Source organism: Caretta caretta, chromosome 10 (assembly GCF_965140235.1).
Source record: "Caretta caretta isolate rCarCar2 chromosome 10, rCarCar1.hap1, whole genome shotgun sequence".
Taxonomy (NCBI): Eukaryota; Metazoa; Chordata; order Testudines; family Cheloniidae; genus Caretta; species Caretta caretta.
In genome coordinates, this window is record NC_134215.1 from 47,549,766 (window position 1) to 47,577,558 (window position 27,793).

The 27,793-nt window shown below is 45.4% G+C and overlaps 1 protein-coding gene across 1 annotated transcript; it reads left to right on the forward strand.

Annotated features, from left to right (window-relative positions):
* The first annotated feature begins 5,562 nt into the window (after positions 1-5,562).
* On the forward strand, positions 5,563-27,766 carry SCAMP5 (secretory carrier membrane protein 5). The gene is made up of 7 exons (XM_048868207.2): positions 5,563-5,715; positions 12,596-12,662; positions 13,084-13,212; positions 17,288-17,444; positions 20,445-20,546; positions 21,258-21,375; positions 22,799-27,766. The coding sequence occupies exons 2-7, from the start codon at positions 12,656-12,658 to the stop codon at positions 22,991-22,993; spliced, it is 708 nt and encodes a 235-aa protein (XP_048724164.1). The 5' UTR covers positions 5,563-5,715; positions 12,596-12,655; the 3' UTR covers positions 22,994-27,766.
* Positions 27,767-27,793: the final 27 nt, after the last annotated feature.

Genomic DNA, 27,793 nt, shown 5'->3' on the forward strand with positions numbered 1-27,793 from the left:
CACTTCCCTGGTCCTTCTCACATGAACAGAGAGCAACAATACCCGAAGTCTGAAGGTGCAAACAATTCAATGTTTATTGGGGTGAACTTCCAGAATGCTTAAATCAAAGTTCCTTTTTCCTTATTTTCGAATCCCAATTTACTTCCTGCTTGCCCTTAATTTATATAGTAATATTCTCAGCTATACCTTAACCAATCATTTTACTGAAGTCTATCTAACCAATCCTAACATATTGTAACATAATCCTGTAACCAATTATATCCCACTACCCTAATTAACTTACACCAAGCAAAATTAATTATACAGCAGACAGAAAAAATTAGAGAACCAGATTAACAATAGAAAAGTGGGAGCCATAAAGATAAAACATACAGAAATGAGGGTTTCACAACCACAACTATTGAGAAGTGATTTCTTGCCAGACAGGATGCTATCTAACTAAGTTTTCTTTAACCATCTTTATCTGGTGGTGATAGGCATTATCAGGACAGGATTGTATTCCTAACAGCCCAATAGCACCTTATTTCAATGTGACTAGTTTGGAATGTGAGGATGTGACCATAAGCTTCTCAGTTTATGGCTGCCTCTGCTGCTTAGACAAAGACCTTAGCCTAAGAACCAGGCCTCAGACTATCCTAGTGAGAGAAGGCCCATACACAGGCAGACTGTGATTTTGATTCTTTGTTTTATACCTCTATAACTAGCTAAGTGATAAAAATACACCTACGTTCTTAACGTATAGGCCTTTACAGGCAGTCCTGCATATCTATATCCTAACACTCCACCCCTTTTTTTGCGAGGGATGGGGGGGAGAGGGAAGAATCCTCCTGCCCAGGTATCCCTGGAAAAGCATAGGACATATGGTGACACACTTCCTGACAGGCCCAGGCATCAAGGTGGAAGGTGTCAATGCTCTGTCTGTCCCACTGCCCCTTGTGTAGTACTGTGCCCTGTACCTTCTCTTGTACGGGCATACCATACCTATTCCAATTAGTGTTCCAGACTTCCCATATAGTGGGCATGAGAAGATTGGGGCCAGGTTGTCTAGTACAGTGGGTGCGCGGGGGGGGGGAGGCTTACTATATTACTTATAGGTTATAATTAGTGGCTGTTCTCTAGGGGGTTGTGCCCCCCTTGATCGTTTCCATATGCAATGTAACACAAATACAGTTAACAATACACCAGCTGTTATGATAATCCACAGTAACACCGAAAGTCCTGACCACTGCAGTATGGTTCAACATCCTGCCACCACCAAAAACGCTGCTTCTCCTCCTTTGATAGGGTTAAAATTTTGTCAGTGCCATCCTTTAGTGTGTATTGTAAGTGTGTCCAACTGTTGGCACTTGCAGCAAGTTGCTCTTGTAATCTTTGTGTTCTCTTGTCCATATTGTGTGTCCGTTGAATATCCACAGTGAAATTTGGTATTGTCCAAACCAATTCAACTACTTGAAATGGCATGGGGTAGTAGGTGCTGGTTCGATTGTTCACAATGATTAAAGTCCACTGATCCATTGGTGCACCATAGTCCAGGTACTTTCTTCCCAGTCTCAGACCTAGTTATTTTGTGGAGGATGCTGTCCAGAAGTAAAGCTGTCACTGGGATTAGCATTTTAATGATTTCTTGTTGCCTTATTTTTTGTCGTTTGAAAATATTTCCACCATGAATTTAATTTATTTTGCTTTTGAGAACTTGGCCTGTTAAAAGGACAAATATGAGCGAAATACTCCTCTCAATCTCATCACCAGACCAACCCTGTAATAGACCAAATAGTTCCAACAAGACACAAGTGAAAGTCTAGCTCCACCGTCAGTGGTCAAAATCCCATTGATTTCAATAGGCAGGATTTCATCCAGTGATGACTGCTATACCTCCTATCCTACAATGATCAGAACACAAAAGCAGAGTCTCCAGAACTCTCAGAAGCAGAGCTGCAAATGGCTTATCTTTTTCGACTAGGTGAAGCAAGAGCTTTCTCTGTTCCAGTAGTGTAAAGCCATGGTAACTGCACTGAAATTACTCCATATTAACATTAGTGTAACTGAGATCAACAGTGAATTGTAAAATGAAGGGGAATCCTGTATTCAGCTGAAGAGGTCACTGTTACCTTGTGCTCCGACCCCACTCCACCCCTCTCTTTGTTGTATCCACCTGTTGCCTTTTGTCATATAGTTAGATTGTAAATTCTTTAGGGCAGGGACCATGTTTTCATTATATATGTGTATAGCACTTTGAACAATGGGACACTAATCCTGATTGGAACATCTAGAAATAATAATAACAACAACAACAAATAACAGACCCAGGCTGGAATCTGGCCAGGATAGAGATTAACACTGGATTTGCAAAAAGTGCAATGAGATCTTTAACGACCACAAATGGTCAGGTATTCTCTTCTATGTTTCATGTGAAAGGAAGAAAAATCAACAGCACTGTGGCTCATAACATGAGGCTAGGGTATTATTTTGGTACTGATTCGGAAGGAAGAACACCATATCCTGAATCACCAGCACAACTTCTTGTGGCATCCTGGTTTTTCTTTCACAGTTTTTCACTAAACTGATCTCGCCTGACCTATCTTGAGTAAGATGGTAGGCAGTATGCACCATTGCCTGTACTGGTGGAGATGTGTCTCCCATGGTGTGCTATTATCCAACTGTAAAGTCCTTGTTGACTATGTCTATTTCTTCAGTAGGTTATCTTCACTGTGTTCTGCTAATAAAACAAGCAATAAGAAGGCAGGTATGATCTGTGCAGATTGTCACAATGACTACCTTGTGACTGAACTTTGTGACTTTGTCCTCACCCATAACTATTTCACTTTTGGGGACAATGTATACCTTCAAGTCAGCGGCACTGCTATGGCTACCCGCATGGTATGTCTACCCCCACAGTATGCCAACATTTTTATGACTGACTTAGAACAACGCTTCCTCAGCTCTCATCCCCCAACGCCCCTACTCTACTTGAGCTATATTGATGACATCTTCATCATCTGTACCCATGGAAAAGAATCCCTTGAGGAATTCCACCATGATTTCAACAATTTCCATCCCACCATCAACCTCAGCCTGGACCAGTCCACTTCCTGGACTCTACAGTGCTAATAAGTGATGGTCACATAAACACCACCCTATACTGGAAACCTACTGACCGCTATACTTACTTACATGCCTCCAGCTTTCATCCAGACCACACCACACGATCCATTGTCTACAGCCAAGCTCTAAGATACAACCGCATTTGCTCCAACCCCTCAGACAGAGGCAAACACCTATAAGATCTCTATCAAGTGTTCTTACAACTACAATACCCACCTTCTGAAGTGAAGAAACAAATTGACAGAGCCAGAAGAGTACCCAGAAGTCACCTACTACAGGACAGGCCCAACAAAGAAAGTAACAGAACTCCACTAGCCGTCACTGTCAGCCTCCAACTAAAACCTCTCCAGTGCATCATCAAGGATCTACAACCTATCCTGAAGGACGATCCCTCACTCTCACAGATCTTGGGAGACAGGCTAGTCCTCGCTTACAGACAGCCTCCCAACCTGAAGCAAATATGCACGAGCAACCACACATGACACAACAAAAACACTAACCCAGGATCCTATCCTTCCAACAAAGCCTGTTGCCAACTCTGTCCACATATCTATTCAGGGGACACCATCATAGGACCTAATCACATCAGCCACACTATCAGAGGCTCGTTCACCGGCACATCTACCAATGTGATATATGCCATCATGTGCCAGCAATGCCCCTCTGCCATGTACATTGGTCAAACAGGACAGTCTCTATGTAAAAGAATAAATGGACACAAATCAGATGTCAAGAATTATAACATTGAAAAACCAGTTGGAGAATACTTCAATCTCTTTGGTCACTCGATTACAGACCTAAAGGTCACAATTCTTCAACAAAAAAACTTCAAAACAGACTCCAACGAGAAACTGCAGAACTGGAATTAATCTGCAAACTGGACATCATTAAATTAGGCTTGAATAAAGACTGGGAGTGGATGGGTCATTACACAAAGTAAAAACGAATTCCCCATGCTAATTTTCCCCCTACTGTTACTCATACCTTCTTGTCAACTGTTTGAAATGGGCCATCCCGATTATCACTACAACAGTTTTTTTTCTCCTGCTGATAATAGCCCACCGTAATGATTGGTCTCGTTAGAGCTGGTATGGCAACCCCCATTTTTCCATGTTCTCTGTGTGTCTATATCTCTTCCTACTGTATTTTCCACTGCATGCATCTGATGAAGTGGGCTTTAGCCCACGAAAGCTTATGCTCAAATAAATTTGTTAGTCTCTAAGGTGTCACAAGTGCTCCTCGTTCTTTCTGCTGATACAGACTAACATGGCTACCACTCTGAAAAATGACTACTTTGTGTGTCATGCCTACTATTTTTATCTCTGCCTAGGAATTGCACTGCTGTCAGAAGAAGTGAGTTAAGTATTATGCTGCTGCATAGTTCCAATGGAAGCGTTCCATAAAGTCACTGAATATGTGTGTGAGAGTTGTTATAGTTCCTATTGTCTGAGCTGTTTATCTCTGTTTGATTAAACACCAAATCACAATTACAAAAATAAAATAAAATAATCAAGAGCAATCAACATGAATGGTGCAAACACTACATGTTACATTGGTGTTGCTGTGGTGTTTGAGGACTCTAAATACATATTTCAATAATTTTGATCGTTCTTGTATTATTAATAATAATACATTGATTTTCTATGGCACCTTCCATCTGAAAATCTTAAAAACCATTTATAAATGTGATGGAATTAAGCTTCACAGTCCCCATGAATGTATTTATACCGTATAATCAAGTAATCTCTCAGTCTTCTTTTTGATAAACTAAACAGATTGAAAGATACTGGAGAATCCTGTAGTGGTATAATTTTGGGGCCTCCAGCCTGCCCTGCCTATCTTAAAGCCTGACACCCCTAGACCAGTGGGCCCTTCTGTGCTCCCTGCTCCGCTTAGGGCCAGGGCCCCCCTGCTCCACCCACAGCTTGGCCCTCCTGCCCTTCTCACAGCCTGGGGCACCCCAAGGGCCTGGGGCACCCCACCCCAATAAGACCCTGGTCCCTCCTGCCCCCCTCAGAGCCCAGTACCCTCTCCCCCCTGGAGCCTGGGGCACCCCACCCTCCTCAGAGCCTGGTCACCTCTGCCCCCCTCAGAGTCCAGTACCCCCGGCCCCTCAGAGCCTGGGCCTCCCCCCCTCAGAGCCTGGGCCCTCCTGGCCCCCTCAGAGCCCGGTACCCTCTCCCCCCTGGAGCCTGGGGCACCCCACCCTCCTCAGAGCCTGGTCACCTCTGCCCCCCTTAGAGCCCGGTACCCCCTGTGCCCTAGCGCCTGGGGGACCCTCCCGCCTCAGAGATTAGAGCCTGGTCCCCCCTGTACCCCTTCCCCTCGCGCTGGGCGCCGCCGGAGCCAGCCCGGGCTGTGGGGATCGGACTCCGCGCCGCCACCGGGCTCAGGACCCTGGACAGCGGCCGCCGGGCTGCTCTGGGTCTCGCGAGAGTTGCGGGCCCCGCCCCTGGCGGGGGTGGGCGCGTGAGTGGGCGGAGCCAGGCGCGAGCCGCGGTCGCTGCGGCAGGAGGCGGCGGCGGCTGTGGGGCGCGGAACCGGAGCTTCCTGCCCGGGACGGGGAAGGGCTGCAGGGCCTGACGCTCTGCACTGCACGGGCGCTGCAGGGAGGTGAGTCCCGCGGGCCCTGTCAGCCTCGCCGTGACGTCAGCCGGGCCCCAGCGGCTCCAGCCCCGCTGGCCGAGCATTGCGGGGCTCGGCCGGGCTGGGGCTGCCCCTGTGCCGCTGCCAGTATGCGCGTGCCAAGGGGCCCTGCACCCCCCTACCCGTCGGTGCGCGCCAGTGCCAAGGGGCCTTGCGCCCCCCCACCCGTGGGTGCGCGTCCGTGCCCGGGGGGGGGTGTCTTGTGCCCCCCCAGCCCATCTGCATGCAGGCACCCAGAAGGGGCCGTGCAGTCCCCAGTCCGTGCGGGAGCGTGTCTGCCAATATGCCGCCCACCCCCCTGTGTATGTGTGCACCAGCACGCATGCGAACGGGCCGTCCATTTCCCCTGTGTGTGTGTGTGTGCGTTCAGCAGGGTCTCCCTTCCTTGTATGTGCATGCATGCAAAGGGGCCACCCACCACTCCTCTTGTGCGTGTGTGCAAGTCCACATACATGCAAACGAACAAAAATACCCTTGCAGGTGTGTGTATGCAAAGGGGCCTTCTGTCCCCCTCTGTGGGTGTGTGTGCACATGCGAAGGGGCCTTCCACCACTTAATAGCTCTCTCTCTCTCTCTCTCTCTCTCAGTGTGCAGGGATTTTTTTTGGAAGGCCTGATTGCCTTCTGCACAGTGACCTAATCAGTGGAATGCCCAACTGGCTTGTTTATTAACATGCAGTGAGTAACTGTCATGTGTATTGCAATGAAAGATGAGCCCAAGCGGAGGAAACCTACTTTGCTGATGTTGTGCGGTGTTTTGAAATTGGAACTTGGATTTGTATTTTGTCCATCTTTATAATGTGCTGAACCAAAACCCTAGATCTGAATGCCTTAGCATGCTGGGGCACTGGCTAACCAGATGTGAGTCTTGTGTCTTGATTCCAGCTCCAATTACAATGCAAGAGAAAATTCCTTCCTAAAGTGGTAGGCGGGTGAATAAACGCTCCCCGGTTGAAATACACTGGGACTCTGTGCCTACTGCATGTGGGAGGTGGGTTAATATCCCAGTGACTCTCACCACAGACCTCCCTATTGCAGGAGAGAGAGGAGTTGAATATTCCAGTGAAATCTCCACCACAGTCCTCCCTGAAGATGAATGGCAGGGTTGTGGGAGAAGATATTGTACCTGCGTATTTTTATGGTCCTTTTTCTCACTTGTATGTGTTTCTCTATCAAGGGGAAAGTGTGAATTAGTGTAAGCCCTATTACCACCCAGTATGTCACATTTTAGGGAGCTGGAGGTGTTAGCCATGTCAGATAAATGTTTAGGATAGATTCAGAGAGTGCTTTTTTGTGTATAGTATTGTCTATACAGCAAAACCGGGCCCTGATGTTGAGAATGTGGAGCCCACATGCAACTGATCTGCAGGCAGTAGTGGGAATTTCACTTCATAAAGAGAAAATGTCCGTTACTTTTTTTTATGAAGGCCAAATGGTGGTCCAATTAAAGTCAATGGCAAAATGTCCATTGGCTCCAGGAGGGCTAGGATATTGTCCCAAATATGTGTCGTGTATTTGTTTAACTTTTCATCACTCTTAGTTAACCTAATGGGCCTTGTCTGTGCGCATGGAGGGCTAGATAGGCCCCATTGGTGAAAATGACCCTGTCTCAACTGCACTTTTACCACAAATAATAACAGAGGGACAAGAATATTCAGCAAGCTGACTGTCCGAGCATGAACTTAATAGCTGTACTAGATTTTCAGGTGAAGGGGACAATAGACTGGGTTTGGATGGTTGTGTTGGGTGACTTTGTTTATGTGAAAGTGACTTAGTGTCAGTTTAAGCCCCATACTTGGGTTTGATCACTAAAGGGGCTTTACAGATTTGTGTGCTAGGGTTTTTGTAAACGTTTGCTAATTTTCTGTGCATCAGTGATGGGGCACTTAACTTGAGCACCCTTGGGGCTGATCTTTTGGAATTGCTGAGTAGCGCCGACTCCCACTGTCTGCAAGTGGAGCTATGTGTGCTCATCTATTTTTAAAAATCAGGCCCAGTGTGTCTTGTGTTTTGGGCACATGCAGTCAGAGGCCTCAGCTACTCATCTCGGCAGAAATGCCGAAGCAGTGTGTGTTATCCCCAATGCCAGACTTTCTTTTGCATCCTCCTGGGTGCCAAAAGCACCAGCTATCAGGACCTCACTTTCCCCTGGCACATTCTGTGATGCTCTTCTGTTTTCTATGCAAAAATCTCATCATCACTCCAATAACCACATTGGTCGTTGGGGCACCATCACTGATGAGCAATCAACCAATTGTCTCCACTCCTGACGATTGTGTATCAGTGCTTGAGTCTCCGCACAGTCCATTGCTGTCCACTCTTTTATGTTGTCAGTCCATCTCTTCTTCTGTCTACCTCTTCTCCTCTTCTTGTAGATTCAAAAATCTACAGCATGGTAAAAATTGAAAACGTGGAGATGGTATCCAATTGAGCTTCTTATCCAAATAATACGGGAGCTGCGGAACTGACTTATTTATTTCCATACTTAATTCAATGAAACCTCACTTTTTTACAAATGTTAATGAAGCTGTCTTGCTGCAAAATTTAGGTCCAGCTTGTCATTGGTACAAGGACTTAATAATAAGGTGCTATTTGTACATATCTATTTATGGGGTTTTTTTATAGCATTTAAGCACTATCACTTTGAAGCTTACCAAGGAAATACACTGGGAGAGCTTCAGAAAGAGACCTACAAGATGAACATATGTCCCTCATTGTTAGTGAAATCAAACAGGTACCAAGTCTGTTATTGAGAATAATGCCTCCCTGTGAGAGGGCAAGGTGTCAGTGTAACTCGAGTGAGTGGTGGTTAGGCCTCTGCTACAATTAAGAATCTCGCTAGTGCAGCTTTGGTATCACCTGGAGTCCCTTAGATTTCCTTGATCCCTTTCAATCTGGCTTTTGGGTTGGGTAGTGTGACATGCAATTGACACTACTGCAGCCTAGTTGGTGAGCAAACTCTGCCTAATGATGGTCAAAGGGCAGGTTTTTATCCTGCTTCTTTTAGATCTGCCTGCAGCCTTTGGTACCATTATCTGTGAGGTTTTGTTTAGCTGACTGAAAGCCATGATTGGGTGGATAGAACCGCTCTTGAGTGCTTCTGGTTTTCCTCTCTGGAAGGATCCCAGAAGGTGTTTTGAAGCAATGGCTTACCTGTCTTGTGGGCTCATGTGCAGGCTTAAGTGGGGTTCTAGTCAAGGGTCTGTGTGCTCCCATTTCTTTCTCAGTGTACATATGAGGACGTTGTGGAAGCTAGACTATTTGAGCTGTGATGCAGTTAGTTCAGAGCTCTACAACTTCAGCAGACACATGCTCCATGTGGCGACTGACCTATTTGGCAACCTTGGTGTGTATATTAAACCGGTGTTCTGACAAATGCTCTGCCTTCTGGGTGCAGTTCATGGTGCTTATACTAATTTCTAATACCCTGTGTGTGCCTGTAGCTCTATTAATCTAATTTCCTGAGAGAGACTTTCCTTCCCTATGCACAGCAGTAGTAGCTGAGGTCACTATGGGTCCTTGAGCAGTCAGCCCATACCTTTAAATGCCTGGGGACATGGTGTTCTAAGTGGATGGCCCTTGACTCTAGAATTCTCATTCCTTTTCCTCCTTCCCCACCTCCTCCCCCAGTTGCTCTAACCAAGCCCAAGTCTGCTGACCTTCAGGGACTAGTGTAAGGCATTTGAGATTTATTCATTTATTTTACAGTGTATTGCTTTTTAAACTCTGCATGTGCCCAGAACTTGGTGCACTTTATAAAGCAAAAACGTTCCCAAGCACTTTAATTTCTGAATGCAAGTAAGTTGAGGATGATACAACTTTGTGTTGCTTTCCACTGCTCATTGTCTTATTCTGGTGATATCCTATGCCACAGCATGTCCCTGGATCAGGATTTCAAACTGCTCACAGTCTGGGCTTTGATTCTTACCCGTCTCTAGGAAAATACAAACCCAAACTTGTGATTGTTGTGTAGTGATGTGATGAAGTGGGAATATTCATAATGTTTTCTCTGAATATTGTATGGATGCCTCAGTTTCCCCTATGCAGTTCTTAAGTATCTTGGCGGGGGGGATAAGCTGTGCGATTGTTGCAGAGCCCTAGAGGGACAGTGTGATGCTGTCTGCACAGAGAATGGCCGACACCCTGTCTCCTGGCAACTGATGGCCTGGGCCCCTCCCCTGCAAGGTGCCAACTGAAGGTGTTGGAGAACAAAGAGATCAGATGGCCTCCTGGCCCAGGAAAGAGACAAAAGCCAGAGGAGGAGCTGGAGAGTTTCAGTATGGAGCTGGCTGGGGAAATGGAGGGGGGCCCAGATGGGGCTCTGGCCTCCTTGGCCCCAAGATGGACCTGACTTAGGGCTCCTGTTTCCTGTACCTACAAGCTCTGTTTTGGACCATGTTCCTGTTGTCTAATAAACCTTCTGTTTTACTGGCTGGCTGAGAGTCACGTCTGACTGCGGAATTGGGGTGCAGGACCCACTGGCTTCTCCAGGAGCCCTGCCTGTGCGGACTCGCTGTGGGAAGCGCAAGGTGTGGAAGGAGATGCTGAATGCTCCGAGGTCAGACTCAGGAAGATCAAAGCTGTGTAAGCTTCTTGTCCTGGAGACAGTATGCTCACAGAGAGGAGGCATGCTCCCCCAGAGTCCTGACTGGCTTCGTATGGAGTAGTTCCAGAGCATTGCCCGGTGACTCCATGACAAGCTACAAGAGCTGAGCTGGTTGTTCCCAGAGAGCTATAATAATGGCCACACTAGGTTAGACCAAAGATCCGTCAAGCCCAGTATCCTGTGTTCTGACAGTGGCCAATGCCAGGTGCCCCTGAGGGAATGAACAGCTCAGGTAATCATCAAGTGATCGATCCCCTGTCACCCATTCCCAGCTTCTAGCAAACACTGAACAATGTGCTCCCTGGTGCTTCACTGGACTACTCCCATGGATTAGAGAGTGGTAGGCTCGGTGTTTTGAATGTGTCTCTGTCCTGCTCTCCAGCCTGATTGTCTCTCCTTGGAATAGACTACAGGTGGATATAGGCCACTTGAGTAGGAGGGCGTCTACACTTATCGGTAGATCCACACTGCTGCAATTGATGAAGGGTCTGGTGAAGACACGCTAAATCGATGGGAAAGCACTCTCCCATCGATTTGTGTATTCCACCTCCCTGAGAAACACAAGGGAAGTCAACAGGAGACGCTTTCCCGTTAACACAGTGCAGTGAAGCCACTGCGATAAATGGATCTAATTACGTCGACTTCAGTTACTTCAGTATGTAACTGAAGTTGCATAAATTAGATTGATTTACCGGGCTAGTGTAGACCAGGCCTAAGCCTCTCCCTGCCCCACGTTGCTGAATCTGCTTTTACTCTTCTGGCTGCAGCCAGCACTTTAGTTGGAACACGTGTTTTAGGCCTTTGTAGCCAGTGGGCTATACTAATGGCTTTCCCAGGGGTGAACAATAGATCTGCGTATATGCATAAATACTGTAGAGACGTGTGTCTAATATATACGCCCCTTCATTTACAGTTTACCCGTTTTTTACCCCCCAAAAATCCCAGGTTTTACAAAAAGTATTTTTGATTTTCACCCTACTTTTGGATCATTCAAATATATAAAAAATAACTTGTTTTTTAGGAAAACATACAATATATTGAATGAGATATATGTATTACGATATATGAATGAGATATATGTATTATGATAATGTATTAGTCTGCGTATATATGCAAAGCTGCCTGTTGAAGGAAGGCTGTGTGTTAGTCTAGAAGATAAACACAATAAACAAACAGTCATGCACACAAGCTCTGAAGTGCATGCACACCTGAACAAACTGGTGAATCTCATGCCTACCATGTACACATTTCAAGCTGTTAGCAGATAATGTTGTAAAGATCTGACACACTAAAATGGGAAGAAAACAAAAATCTGTATCAGAATACATTTCAGAACTCAAGGAAATATTTGAAAGTTTAAAAAAACAAACTGGAGAAAAGGAGGAAGTTGAGTATATGTGCCTCAAATGGTGTGGCGCAATTATTAAATGTAAATATTTATAGGCTAATAGTTCTAAGTCTGCAACAGTAAACTGTTTGGGGATTAGAGATATATTGTTTTCTTAAAGTCAGAGGTGGCATTCTGTTTTGAGTTCTGTTTTAGTTCTGCAGCAAACCACACTGAATTCTGTTAATCAAAGCATTAATCTACTGAATACTTTCCCCCCGGCCTTCCATCGACCAAAATAAACCCCGATATTTGCCTAGAAAAATTAAGAGTTTTTTGCACCTGTTTTTGCTGTTGTAATAATAAACACAGATAAATTCCGAGGAAAAATTAAATAAAAATCGAAAATGAAGGGATATATACACACACACACACACACACACACACACACAAAATATAGCATAAACAATGGGAAATTCAACCATGCCTTATTATAGCACTGTCCCTGGGAGCCAGTTATTTCTGTAAAGGGGTACTGTACTGGGGGTTATTTTCATGTTGATTGAAGGTAACTGGGATCTTTCTGTCTGAGGATCATCCCAGGTACTGTTGCAGCGAAGCCAGTTGTTTTGTTGTTGTTGCGATTTTTGGAGGGGGAGAGGAGGAGGCCGGAGAGGATTCAATATACTCCCTTAATTTGGAGAGGATATACATTGGAGAAATGCCAAGAGACTACATGAATTTCCCCAGGCTTGAATCAGTGGGATGGTGGGGAAGGATTATGGTGTTAGGACATTTGAACTTCCGGTAACAGAGTAAATCCTGGGAGGTGGTTGAACGTAGAGGAAACATTATTTCCTGTTGTTCTCAGTGTCTGTTTCCTTAATGTCGTTACTGTCTTTTGATTTCTTCCAGTTTTGGCAGAGGTGCGAGCTGTTCACTAACTTAGCTGCGGAGTAGAGACGGACAGACACCATGGCAGGTAAGGAAAATCTCTGCTGGTTCTTGTAGAACTGTTTTTTCTATTAAAGGGCTTAGTGCTTTAATGAAGGTAACATATTGGCTTCAGTGGGCTCATGTGTCACAAAGGGTATAATTTGGTCTGCATGATCTTTATTCCTGGTGATTGTGTGTGGAAAGAAAGAGCCCAGCTGGACTGTCAGAGCTCAGGCTGAGTTGCAAGGCTGGCAATGAGGGGAAATCATCTTTTTTTACTTATAAACTGAGCAAATCTGATCTGGAAATCGCTGAGACACAAACACGTAATCCCACTAGGCCACTTTCAAAGTCACTGCTCAGGTTAGATCAGCACTTTAACCAATCAGCAACATCAGATCAGTTTGGAGGAACGGAGACTTGCTTTGGGTTCTGTTCAGTGATACATATTTTATCTCTTGTCATAGAAAAGGTGAACAATTTTCCTCCGCTTCCAAGATTCATCCCCTTGAAGCCATGTTTCTACCAGGATTTTGATGATGACATTCCACCACAGCATCGCACCATGGCCAAGCGCCTTTACTACCTCTGGATGTGTGAGTCATCCCTGGGGCAGGCACCCTGTGTCTGCAGGAGGGGAAAGGATCAGATGGGTCGAGAGAGAAATGCTCATGCCTGCTTCTCTGAATGCTCTTCTCTAGAAGTGTTAGTGTAAAGAACAGAGTGGCACTAAGGGAAACATCATCCTGCCCCAGAGTCTAGGGACTTTTTGCCTCTTGCATATTTCCGAAGAGGTTTAAACTAGTGATGGGATCTGGGTCCTGACATTCAGCTCCAAATCTCAGCTTCTCCATATCTGGGGAGTGGGGTTCTGGGCTGGGCCATTATAAAGAGGCCCCAGTCACAGTGTTTGGGTTCCCATTGGGATCTGGTTTTCTGAAAGGCTTGAGCTCATCTCTAGCTTTAACTCTGCTGGCACCAGTCATAGAACTCGTCTCAGGGAGTCCTCCCCAACCCTCTAGGTCAGAGGTGGGCAAACTATTCCCACGGGCCACATCTGGCCTGCGGGACCCTCCTGCTCGGCCCCTGAGCGCCTGGCCCAGGAGGCTAGCCCCCAGCCCCTCCCCTGCTGTTTCCCCTGCCCCGCAGCCTCAGCCAGCGGCGCAGTGCTCTAGCAGCAGCTCTATGCTGCGCGGTGGCTTGGCTGGCTCCAGCTGGGCAGTGTGGCTGCCTGTCCTGGCGCTCTGGGCAGCGCGGTCAGGGAGCAGGGAGGGGATTGGATAGAGGGCAGGGGAGTTCCGGATGGTGGTGGGGGGGTGGATAGGGGTCAGGGCAGTCAGAGGGCAGGGGTTGTGAACAGGGGTGGTTGGAAGGGGCAGGCATCCCAGGGGGGCAGTCAGGAAGGAGAGGAGAGGTTGGATGGGGCGGCTGGGGGCAGTCAGGGGCAGGGGTTCCAGGGTTGGTCAGGGGACAGGGAGTGGGGGGTGTGTGTGCATGGGGCAGGAGTCCCGGGGGGGCCATCAGGGGACAAAGGGAGTTGGATGGGGCAGGAGTCCCGGTGGGGCTGTCAGGGGGCAAGAAGCAGGGCGGGGTTGGATGGGAGCGGGTACAGCCTCCCCTAACCGGCCCTCCATACAATTTCGGAAACCTGATGTGGCCCTCAGGCCAAAAAGTTTGCCCGCCCCTGCTCTAGGTGATCATGTGTATGTCACAAACCATAGACCACTCATGAACTCTGCTCCCTCACAGAGCCTGCCCTGAGGTGGAACAGATCAGCCAACAAGCTTCTCTTTGCTGAAGGATTTACTGCTCTGATTTTCTCCCTGTCAGGCTCCCTCAGCCAGAGAGCTCATCACTTGGGAAATGCCAGCACACATCTGAGTTTTATATTGCAGCGATATCTGTGCTTGGATGCTCCCTTCTCTGCCAAAAAACCCATGCAAGGTTTCTGCAAATGGAGAGCCTCTTTTTTTTTTCACCACCCAGACTCCTGCCAGGGCCCTCCTGAGTCAGGAATTTGAGCCAGATTGAGGTGGAAGCCATGGAGCTGTCCTCCAGCCCGGTGTTTTAGGTCACTACTCCCCCATTTCCCAGTTTGCAAATTCCACATCCAGCCCAAAGCAGCATGGCTGCCTCTGAAGCTGAAATGCCACTTTAAATTAATGTGTACAGGGCCACTGATGCAAAGTGCGGTCTCTTTCACCCAGCCAAAAAGTATAACCTCTGCAGTACCCTGCTCCCCAAGGTGCAGGTGCTTGAGGCTTTCCTCAGAGCCAAACCTCACCTACCCCTTCTGCAGCTGCTGTGTGATGTGCTCTCCACCAAGCTGTGGTCCCTTGGGTAGTTCCTAATGCCACTGATGCAACTAGCTGGCAGCTGGAATAGATTTCCCTTGGATAGGGACCATCTACTAGTTTGACCTGTGGACAAGTAAAGCAGACAGAGTGGCAGGCTTCCCTATGAGGGGAAGAGAATAGGTTTTACACCCCCTTTGGGCTGCTCTTCCTTCAGGTGTGTTTTTTTCCCCCTTCTGAAGCCTGGTGTGGAGCTTAGGAAACCCGGCCAATGCTGAGAGTCAGTGTCACAACTGCCCGAACAAATTGGGGTACGCAGGAAATGTTTAATCAGAAATCCACTTCTGAGAAACCACCTCTGCATTTGGCATGATTTGGCCCCTTTACTGGCTAGCCCAGTGGAGAAGCCAAGGATTGAATGGCCCTTGGAAACTAAACTTGTTCCCAGAGGAAATCCCTCCAGGTTGAGGTTACAGCACTCCTGGCGGAGAAGCTTGCATGGCTACTCCACCTGACCTGTGCCTAAATTGAGGACTTCTGGGTAGCGGTGACAGTCCTAGTGACTGAAGTCACTGCCCTTTTTTAAATGAGATCAAAGATTGTTCCATCTGTGTCCCTCCCTTCCCTCCCCACACCCACGCTGTTTCTGAAGCTTTACTGTTGAGTTTGCTGCTATGTAAACCAGAACAGTGCAGATGATTTTTTTAGGTAGAAGTTCTGAGATGGGGTGGGATGGAAGCAGGGAGAGGAGCAGCTGTTAATGAACATTTCCATCCTCCTCCTTGCGGGGGGGATACTACTGGGTGATTGGATGACACATACAGGGTCTGTGGGAGCAGGCGCCGGGCAGCCCCTGCCTTTAAGATGACCTCTGTTCCTTATCAGGTGTTCTCTCTGAACATTGAAAGCAAAATGGAGTGTTGCACTGAAGCAGCCTTCCCTGGGGAGTGGTGTGTGCTCCAAGTGCAGGTTAGAAGGAGCTGAATCAGCACCAAAGGGACTGGGTGCTTGTGCTTTTAACTCATACATCTATCTCCTCCAATGGACTTCCCACCCTGCTGCCTTGCTCAGTTTTCAGCTTTGGTTCTGTGTCCTGCTAGGAGTCTGGAGCTGTGCTGGCTTTCCCCTTCCTCATTCAGGGAGGCTGTTATAGTGAAATTGACAAATTATTCTGTTAAGTGTATTTTGCTGGGTGCCGGGAGGGAGGTGTGCAGTCACTTTGATGCCCCATCCCTGATTTGGCTGCACTCATTACACTTGTATTTAATAGGCCCCTTTTTGTTCTCAAGCCTTGAAAAGCAAAAGCACAAACACCACATCTCTGTTGAACTTGTTGAGATTGTTTCTATTAACGTGCTGTCCAAGGAGACCCTTTAGGTGAGCCTGTTTCCTGGGGAGAAGACGTGTCAGAAAGGAGTCCAAACCATCCCCTGGAAGAAAAAAAAAAAAAAAAAAGCTGGGGGGGCCTCAGACAGTGAGGGGATGTCCTTGAGTGCTGCATGATGTACTGCACATGTGGATGTCCTGCCAGTCAGATCACTGGGTTGGCTGAACATTTTCATCTTGTACAGCGAAGCATCCCAGCTGGCTGCTCCATTACATTGGTTGGTGGGAGGGTGTTAATTTTGATTGAAACAAAGATTCATCCTGAAGTTCTGAGGCACAGGAATGCAGATGACAGATTCTCCTCTGCATTGTCTAGTCTCTGGTAGGGTTCCCTTCATTGTAGTAGGCCTGTATCACTTAGCCTCCTAGTATCTTATTGGAGAAATATTTTTCCTGTTGAACTGATCTGGATGTGCCATAGACCAGCCAGGAACTTGTGACTTCAGTTCTCAGAATCAGTCAGTTGGTGTCCAATGGCTCAAGCAGATTTGTCCTGGGAAAGGCAGCTTGGCTGCTTGGTCCAACTCGCCTGGCAGCTCACTCCCTTTAGAAGCCATTGCTGGTGGCAAGTGAGGAGCTTCCTTTACTTCTCTCATTATCATCCTTTGGTGGCAAGAGAGAAGATAATTGTGTTTCAGTTACTCCAACTCGTAGATGATTGTACTTTTCCGCCACCCCCAGACTCTCACCTCCTGTAATGGGTGACGTATGCAGGGAACCCACAATTGGGCCAAGGTTCATAGATGCCAGCCTGCTCCAGCTAGCTTGGAACCATTGCTCCAGGGAGCCTGTTGGGTGTAGTAACTGTGACAATTATAGACGGGAGAAGAAGAATAAAACTGAAGACAAAATCCCACCCTTTGATTAAACCTGCCTGAACATTTCTGAACCCCATGGACGTAGCCATCTGAAGGGCCCCTTCAGTCACAGCTTACTTTCTTGCAGTGTGCTACTTTGCTCCCTCTGTGTGTCTGTATGTATATGTTTGCAGTGAACAGCATCACCTTGGCAGTGAATCTGATTGGCTGCCTCGCATGGCTGATTGGAGGCGGTGCAGCTGTTAATTTTGGACTGGCAATTCTCTGGCTCCTGCTCTTTACACCCTGCTCCTATGTCTGCTGGTTTAGACCTATTTACAAAGCCTTCAAGTAAGTGGTCACAGCTGGGCACAGCTTCTCAATGTCTTTCTCCTTTCTTCTCATGAATAACCAATGCTTAGACTTGGTCACCTCTATTTGGGAATCCTTCCCTTCCCTTCCCACCTTTAACTTTACTTTCCTACCTTGAAAACTTGGATTTCAGGATTAAGATCTCAGCTCTCCATAAAGACTAATATATCAAATATATATTTTCTCTCTGAGTGGAGTTCTTGATAGTGAGTCATGGGAGATTGGGAAGTATATGTGAACAGAAAACTTTGAATGCTGTGTTCTATCACATGGTAACTTGAACTAGAGTCCACAGGTACAGTGCATAATGAATGGATACATTCCAGCTCTGTTTCTGTCAAGTTGACAGACTTTGTGCTTTTGCTGCAGAATGTGGAGGCTCCTAAAGAGAAATGCCTTGGGGATCAGAGAAACTCTGAGAGCCCTTCTCTGATACTAGAACTGGAGATGGGAAGATAGGTCAATATTTAGATGAGTTGCAAGTGCTTCTTCCTAACATCACAGCCCCCTCATTCCAGCTAAGAACTACAGGGTTCCAGCAATCCTAGCATTTACAGCACGCTTCTCTGACTCTAGGATCCTCTGCATTGAGTCAATAACCAAAGGGTTCTTCAGTCCCGAGAGAAAGAGGAGGGAGCAGCTAAACAGCTCCTTCTCTGACTCTGATTTAGCAATGTACTTAAGCTCCCGCTTAATTTTAAGCATGTGATTTGTTCCGGTGAAGTCAACAGAAAGTAGGAACATGCTTGTGTATCTTGCTGAATCAGGGCCTTTAATTCTAAGGTTCATGCTTTGACTTTCAGGTCTCATTGGGCCACGATGCAAAAGTGTGAGGGAAGAGGTATTGGAAGTTGAGGTTCTTTCAAATTCCTTTTTCCTGACACTAGATTCATTCGCAGGAAACCTGAAGACAGATCCTCAGCTGGTGTAAAGCTGCAAAGGTCCATTGAAGTCAATGGAGCTGTGGCAGTTTACACTAGTTGTTGGGTATCCAACTATCCCTTTACCTCAAGAGATGTGGCTCTGTGGACCTCTCTTTGTAGTAGAGAACACACTAGCTCCAGAAACTCAGTTCTCTGCAGCCCCAGCTTGCAGGGGAGATCTGACACTTTTTTTTTTGGTGCTGAATATTTTCTTTCTACTAGAGGCTCCTTTTACAAACCTTTTGGGGGTGGATAGCATGTATTTGTATTGGTTATGTGTGCAGATTAGAGCAATCCACGCATCACCAAATGTAAAGTACACCATTCTAGCAGTCCCCTGCAGCTTGCTGAATGCTTCATTAGTTCCCTACTTGAGAGCAGGGTGGACTGATTTAAATCAATGCGATTTTAAATCACCAAGTGGAAAGCATTGAGTTAATCATTTTAATCAGCTTTTCCATTTGTACTTCAGTCATTTTCTAAAGAGAGGTGCATTCTCATTGGTTGGTATAACCATTAAAGCATGTTCACTTACAACTAAATAGAACCTTTACATTAGTTTTGGTACATCTTTTTTGCTACCTAGGAGGGTATGCTATAACTATATACGTGTATTTAAGCAGTTATATAGCTTAATATTTTCAGATTCTTATTCATTGTACATTTTAGTATCTTAGAAAATGGTGAATGGTATATTGCATATTTGCCAGATAATTTACTTTTTGCTCTTGATTTGTGTCAAGCTGCATTGTGATGGTAACTGGAACTGAATTTAACACTCAGAACAGCATATTAAATTACTTTATTAAACAAAACAAGCTGTTAATACAGTACATGACCTACTGTGCCATATTTATAAAGCTTGACCTCAAAAGCTAGATGATGTCCCCCTGATTCTTTCTTAATACAGAAAAACAGCCTTTAACTCAGTTTTTGATACAGGCTTATGGATTTAGCTTAGTTATTTTTTATTTAAATGTTTTAAGAGCTTATAATAACTTTAGTCCTTAGCTAATTTCATTTTAAACAGGTTTATTTTTAATTTAAATAACAAAATAAAAAAAAGATTTTATTTATTTTTTTAAATCATTGATTTCTTTTTTGTCCACCCTGCTTGCGAGGAGGAAGGATGGTCCAGTGGATAGGGCACTGCACATGGACTCAGGAGAGCTGGGTTCAATTCCCCAGTCAGACACAGACTGGTGTGACTTTGTCCATTTCCTAGCTGCAAAATGGGGATAATACTTCACTGCTTCACAAGGGTGTTGAGGATAAAATCTGCTAACTATGAGGTGCTCTAATAATATGGTAATTAGGGCTATGTATGTAGCTAAATAGGGTACGTCTACACAGGGATAAAAGACCTGAGCATGGCTGCAGCAGGCCCAGGTCAACTGATTCAGGCTCATGGAGCTCAGGCTATGGGGTTTAAAATTGCTGTGTGGATGTTAGGGCCCCAGCTGGACTATCCACCCCTCACAGGGTTCCAGAGCTTTGGCTGCAGCCTGAGCCCAAATGCCTACACAGCAGATTTTTCAGCCCAGAAGCGCTGCAAGCCCGAGTCAGGCCAGTCACGGGTTTTTTGTCCCTGTGTAGACGTGCCCATAGAGCCTTGGGGAAGCTCTGCCCTCTGAGTTAGCACAGACTGCTTCACATGGCTGAATGTGAAACTCTTACCACCTTTCAGACCCCCTCTACCTGACCTACCATCTACCTGCTGCCATAACTTAAAGGCCAGAGAAGCCTGTTTGCCCAGCTTGAGCCCCTCACATTTTCCTTTCTCCTTCCTTATGCTGTGATGTCACTATCCTGACTATTCTTTGAGGGCAGCTCTTGTTCGCACTGGACCATCCATCCCCATTCTCATCCGTCACATCATGGGGGAAAAAAATCTCTGCTGGAATAAAAGGGATTGTTTAGCTGAGCTGGTGGCAGAGATACTGGGTGTTCAGGGTGACGAGTGCTTCCTTGCTGCCATTTGGAGTGCAGCTCGAGTACCGATTGAGACACGGGTAGCAGTGAGGAGGAGGATGGCGATAAGTTGTTTCTCTTATAGGACAGACAGTTCTTTCAGCTTCATGGCTTTCTTCTTCACCTTCATGGCCCAGCTGGTGATCAGCATTATCCAGGCGGTGGGGATCCCTGGCTGGGGAGTCTGGTAAGGAAGACAAGAATCTGTCACATTCAACCTTTCTTCTCTTCAGGTGCTAGGCACACCTGACTCCTCTTAGGATGGAGGAACAAAAACATTCCAGAGTCCCCTGGCTCAGTTAGTTCAGGACATTGAGTGGGTAGAAGTGGGAGTAGGGAAGGAGTGCATTAGTGGAGTGGGAGGAGAAGGGTGATGGAGGATGTGATGTGGCTGAGGAAGGAGGTAGAACATAAAAAGAACATAAGAACGACCATACTGGGTCAGACCAAAGGTCCACCTAGCCCAGTATCCTGTCTTCTGACAGTGGCCAATGCCAGGTGCCCCAGAGGCAATGAACAGAACAGGTAACATCAAGTGATCCATTCCCTGTTGCCCATTTCCAGCTTCTGACAAACAGAGACTAGGGACACCATCCCTGCCCATCCCGGATAATTGCCAGTGATGGACCTATCCTCCATGAACTTATCTAGTTCTTTTAGGAGGCTTTGGGGTGGTCCTTTAAGTGCTTGCTGGTTTCAGGAATGGCTGAGCATTATCTTTTGTCAGCCAGGGAAAGGGTCATCCAAGATACTGAAGAGTTTGGGAGAAGAATCATTTTAGAGTGAGGTTTGCCACTTGCAGCATACAAAGCCAATGGGTAAAAAAACATAGCTACTGGATATGCATGGCTGCAACAATGCCATTGTTTAACCAGAGCCCTTTTTCATCTCCCTGCAGTGGCTGGATCGCAGCAATATCCTTCTTTGGGACCAGTGTGGGTGCAGCTGTGGTGATGCTTATCCCCACCATCATGTTTACAGTCGTGGCAGTCTTCTCCTTCATTGCCCTCAGTATGGTATGAGTGCTGGATTAGAGACCCGAAATTGTGACATTTTCTGGGTGGCCTTCTGGGGAGGAGGTCAAGCTGGGATGTTCATTGCTTCATGGTGTTTCTAGAGAGAGCTCCACTGGGTACTTTCCATCCTTTGGTCTGTTAGGAGCAACCCTTTGTTCACAATTTCTGGTGCCACTGTAGCATTTAGGGCTGAAACAACTGTTTTTGCCAAACTTAGAACTTCTCCAAATCTAGTGCTGTCAGATCTAGGACAGGACTTGACCCCTGATATTTGAGTTTCCTTAGGCTCTGGCAAGATGCAGGTTGTGGGCTGCTGAATTTAAAAAAAAAACAGACAAGAACTCTTATTGCTCAGTTCGTCCTAGAAGCTGGGCAAGAATAACTTAAATAGGAATGTTGCTTGCTTGCATAGCTTGGGCTCCCTTGGGAAATTCTTACGTTTGGTAAGAAATTTTTAGCATTTTTAAAAAGTTTAGCAAGAATCTAAAATAAACCAAACTCAAGTCTTCATTAAAGCCCCAAAGTTCCCGTTTCTCCTGTTCCTGAACTTCATTCTCACTTACAGAGGTCTGCTGCCCTGTGATTGGTTCCTTGATGGTGATCTTTGTTTTAGAGCTAGGAACGAGATCTTTAAAGCCTTCACGTTATTTTTTTCCTGTCTTTGATGTGTGGGTTGCTCAGTCTTAATTACAACTTCTCTAATCCCCCAAAGCACAGACATGAGTTTTCTGAGGTTAGCAAGACGGGCGGGAGCTCTTGAGGTTAGAAAATGAGGTAGGTGTTTGTGAAAGGTGTCTGATGAAATGCAACTTTCGTTCTATCCTGTTTCCTGCCTTAGGAATATAGATATAGAGGGGACTGAATGACTCTGGGGAAGACTTGTAATAGGGTAGGTTGTCTGTTCCAATCTATAGTGACCAAACATAGTTACCTTCAGGTGATTGATCGGTGGCATATGTGCACTGAGTTGATTGTCTCATTACGGTTTCCAGTGAACAGTCACCCACATCATGAACTACCGTCCCAATTGGTCAATTTGCTTCTCTTGTTGGCCGTCTATGTAGAGCGCAAAAACTAAATGGAGATGGAGGACGAACTGCTTTCACCCATCAGAGTGGGTCCCATTAGGTCAGGGTTGAGCCTCTTTGGTGAGAAGAGTTGCACCGCCAGGGCTGTTGCGTGGAGTGTCCCCGTCTCCAGGGCTGTCGTTGCAACATCTGTCGGTTTCGGTCCTGATCCTGAGGGGTTGAGCACCTACAACTGCCCATGAAGTCAATGGGAGCTGCCAGTGCTCAGCACCTCTCGGGATTGGACACTTTGTGTTAGGTTCTGTCAGGTGAGCCAGACAATTAAAAACAATAGTTGGGGACTCGCCTCTGTGAATCAGTGATTTCTTTTCTCTCTACCCTGCCTAAATAAACAGGTGCATAAATTTTACCGGGGCAGTGGAGGGAGTTTCAGCAAAGCACAGGAAGAGTGGACCACGGGAGCTTGGAAGAACCCGCATGTACAACAGGCAGCGCACAACGCGGCAGTCGGAGCTGCACAAGGGGCCACGATGCAGCACGAAACACAGTATTCTGCCACTCCTAACTACACCTATTCCAATGAGATGTGAGCAGAAGACTCTGTCCTGAGGTGGGGTGGGGAGGGGAGGTGGGGAGAGGAGAGGGAGAATACTGCTGAGCCAGTTCTGTGTAAGCATTTCAATAAGGGAAGTGTAAGATACTTGATTTTTTCCCTTTACTCTAGAACAGGGTTGGTTTCTTTTTTCTTTTTCTTTTTTCTGATTCTCTTTTCTCATTTTGAAGAAGCTGTGAGTTGACCTGCAGGACACTCGTGCTGTGTGGTAGTAACTGTGTGCTTGTGTTCCCCTCTGAAGTAGTGTACGGTGGTGATTTTTAAATTACTGTGGTGATAGGTGTATGTAATAACATCAGCAAAAAAAATAAAACCCCAACAAGCTTACCAAAATGTCAAGAGCAAAACTGAAGATCCCTAACAACTTGGGAGTTCCAGTGGCTAATACTTCCAGTTGCTAATGTGTGGCTAGTAGTGGCTGTCTCTAGCAAGGACTGGTACCAGTTCATCCAATCCCAGGAATTATTTTTATTGTAGCAAGTTACTAGCTGATTTGGCACTTAAATTCTCTGAAGCCAGGAGGGGCCCCCGGTCCATATCGTCCCTCCTAGGTTCAGAGACAACAGGTTCTCCTAATACATGGTGTTGTAATCATTTATTCTTCGATGTATTGTGAGGAAGACAGTATTGGTGTGTAACTGTACAGCAAGGGCCCCAAGGCAGTATTGGGAGTTTGCCCTGTTTGAATTGTAGTGGACCTTCCCTTTAGTGTGAAACTTTGGTACATTCCAAAAGCTCTGGTCTGAGTTCCACACTCCAAGCCCTATATTTTTAAGGTGTTCAGGTGGGAAAAGTGATTGTAAAATTGGTGCAGTGTTTTTCAACAGATCTACTCTTTGGAATAGTAAGGGCCAAATCTTGTTACTAGAAACATTGCTTCAATGGTATTGCTTATGTAAGTAGTGTGACCAGGATTTGGCCCTTCAAATTATCAAGTCATCTGCTGGTTTTAGGCTCCTTTGAAAACCAGAGGCTAAGGGAGTGAAGTACCCAACTTCCCTTGAAATTCATTGGGATCAGGCTTGCTTGCTAATCCCAACTTTAATGTCTAAGTGTTTGCTCCTGTTGGCCCTGAAAACCCCATGCAGCTAGGGGAGAGCAAGTTGGATTCAGACGTCTTGCACATTGTCGGTGCAGTGGTCAACTAAATTTGCACTGTCACATTTGCTGATATAAAATGCAGAAGAAAACAACAACTTCAATTTCAGATCCTGGGTGGAATTTATAGCCCCGGCGGTTAAAAGAAAAATATTTTGACTCCGAGGCAATGGATGTTACTGGGAAGGAATAGGGGTGAAATATGCTTATTTTTAGAGAGAGACATTTTAGACTTTGAAAGCACTTTAAGTAGGGAGGCCAGATTTTCACCAAACCATAATCGGAAATTAGTTCACATTTAATCTAATCAGGCCCCTTTGATCAAGTATCTCCTTTCTTCCCTGATCAATGCTCCCCAAAGTCTTAAACCTGTAGCAGCAGGCAAGTGGTGGTCCTGTAATTTAGTGACTCAACATTCCACAGCTTATTTGTTTTCTAGTTGCCCTGCTTTTCAGGCCATCAAAATCCCTTCTCTTAGCTGTCTAATAATGTCTGTATATGAAATATATATGCAAGAATTATGCCGATATGAATGATTTTTTTCCAGCAAAGCCAACCAAGAATAAAGAAGTTTCCTTTTTAAGGATGCAACTTAAATAATTCTGCAGCAGCCAGTTGTCTTTTGACAAGGCTGTGAAATAAAGGTATGATAAAAATGTATATATCTTATGGAGGAAAGGAAGCCTTCACTGAGCCTATTATATACTTAATCAGATTTTAAATATTGTGCAATTAATTATAGCTAGTCTAAAATGTATTCTACCAAACCTTGTGGTCTGTTAGTCCCCTGGTTGAGAATGTAGACATTAACAGTGATTATTTCGCCTTCTGTATTCATAGTAAGAAAGGCAACCTATTAAAACACGCAGTAACACAAACATACAGCTTTAGCCAACCCTCCTCTCTATTACATGCCCAAAATCTATGAATGTGACTGATCCTCAGTAAAATGACACAGAATGCATCAGTATGGCTGCCACCGATGACAGAAGCTGTGCAGAATACGGTACCTTGATTTAATTATTGTTTGTACTTAACCTGTGACTGCTAGCCGAATGGTGCCAAGAGTTTAGATACTGCTCTAACTCTGGAGAAACTCCAGTGAAATCAAAGGATTCACAGTAGATTCTCACCAATATGAGATTACAATCTGCTCTGGCCCATTGGTGGAGTCAGCATTTCCAATGGCAAATTGGATGCCAATGTAGCTTTTTGGTTGGCAGGTAGGGTGAGGGGGGTGTTACTTCAAAATAGCAACAGTTCATTGGCTATAAAGTATTCACACAGTTAAATTCCTCACAAATCTGCAACCCCCATTCTCTATCTTTTTGTCTGGAGATTCCTCACTCTGTCTTGAGTTTTATGTTCTACGTGTGTCCAGCCAATTCCGAAAGGCGGGGCTATAAAGATATGATTATGTCACAGTGATCATCACTGGCACAGAACTGTGAATTTTGCCATTTATGTGGACCTTGTTGCCACAGATTAACAGTTCGTTAGCTTTGATCTAGACCTGTTCCAAAGAGGACTATATCAAAGCAAACAGCAGCAGGGTCCACAAAGTTGCTCTGACCATAGCGTGAAACTATCTGTTTTTACTGTGATTGTGCTGTGAATTACGCATAATTTTACTATGACAAAATCTTAAGCCACAGTGATGCATCGTAGGCCCAACTTCCATTCTGAGAGGTACAGGTATTTTGTTATCTTGCAAACAGTGGCATTTAGATTCCTTGACCACACAACTGGGAGTGTTTCATGCCTATTAAAAATATGAATATTGTTAAGTAAATCACACAATCTTCTTTCCAACTGTATCTACTAAATGAAAAACAAAACATTAGAATCTGTGAGCACTGTCCATTTGTCTATACCTCATGAGTGCGTTGTGTCCAACCTTATTATGCACTAAATTATGTATGCTAAGATTTTAACTCTAGCATAAAGCCCCTACTACTTAACATAGGTCTTTCCAGAGACCTATCATTGGTCTAAAGACTGTATTATATAGAAAATATTTCACTCTTTGCTCTCCAGGGCTCATCCCTCAGCTAATCTCCACCATCTGCTCATTGGCTACCTGGAGTAATCCACTCGCCTCTTGTGTAGATCTAATAAAAACTGGTTAATCCTGCATGGATTAGACTGCAGTGTAGATGGGTGCTTTGAAAGCTCACTGATGCCTGGTGCTCTGCTCTTATCTTCTCACAGCTCTATTCCTTTCCCTTTCTCTTATTTTTCCCCCTCCCAGCAGCAAATTTCTTGCTAGCCTCAAAGTCTTATTAAAACACAACAATAAATGGAATCCTTGCTGGAGTAAATAGAATAATTTTCTGAGGACTTGAAAACCTACTTCAGCAAACTGCACAAGTTCTTTAAATGATGAGGTATGTTCATTAATATTTCTGGTCCTCTTCATCCTCGTGCCCTGGAAACAACTTTCAGAGGCCAACACTCTTAAGTGCACAGATCGGCGCTGTGGCACTATAAAAAACATTTCATGAATTGAGACACTCACAAGTTAATATATTATAGCTATTTCCTCACTCTGTTAAAATGGAGTTTTATTCCTAATTCTGTCTGGAAAGAATTTGCTAAACTAGTGTGGAGTTTCAGATGGTCATAATTAAGGACATGCTGCTGTATTGAAGCAGGTATTCTACGATTAACTACACTAAAGCACCATATGCCATCCCCATTTACGGAACTGACTCAGGCCCACCTTTGTAACACAAAGATAAAATAATAAACCTCACAGCCTGGGAGTAAAGTGCCAGGCATAGAATGAGAAAAGGGACATGGGGCTCCATAACAGCATGAGAACAAATCTCTTCAAATCGTAAGAGAGAGCCCTTTGGGCGCTGGATAAGAATTAGGCTCAGTGTTCGAACTAGAGGTGGGCTGAGGAGAGTCGGTGCTTGGATCTGTGTCGGGTGAAGGTTGAAGGCTGAAATCCAGCAATCTTCTCTCAGGAGAATTCCATCATCTTTGGAGTACACCAAGCCAAACAAGATCCTGGAGAATAAAAGGTCCCATTGCTCTTTGGATTCAACCCTGATCCAGAATTAGAGGGGTGGGTGTACGTCTGTGTATTCAGATCCAACCTAGCATCTCCCAAAACTTCTGGATGTATGTACGATTCTAGCTCAGTCCAGTCTCTAGTTGGAACATTGCACGCCATATGTAACTTTTAATTTGTCGGTGGAGGCAAGTGGTGGTTGTGAGCATGGCCTAGTCTGTGACATAAACAGTCTTAAGGCGAAGTGGTCTGGAATCTAATAATGTGCTTTCTGAGAAGGTTCTGTGGGAAATTTGCACTGAATCATGGTGGGTTTTGCTTCTGTAACAAACAGTAGAGAATGCTCTGGCATGACAGGTTCTAGTCGGAGTTCAGCTGGATAGTAGAGAACAGAAAAACCTCTATGACCAGTGTGTATTTCAGCATAGTTCAGTGTAGTGATGTTGCCATATAATCCTTTCAATGTATCAACAGTCAGGGTTTTTTTAAAATGTAAAACAAATTGGATGGATGGTTAAATATTTGGACCATTTGTGACTATTCAGAAAGCTGCTGTTTCCTTGAGTCATTCCGTGTCTGTCCTGATAAATCAGTGTCATTCTGGAGAATAACAATAAACAAAAATTCTCTAAAGCAAGGTGTGAAAATGTTGTTTGTTGC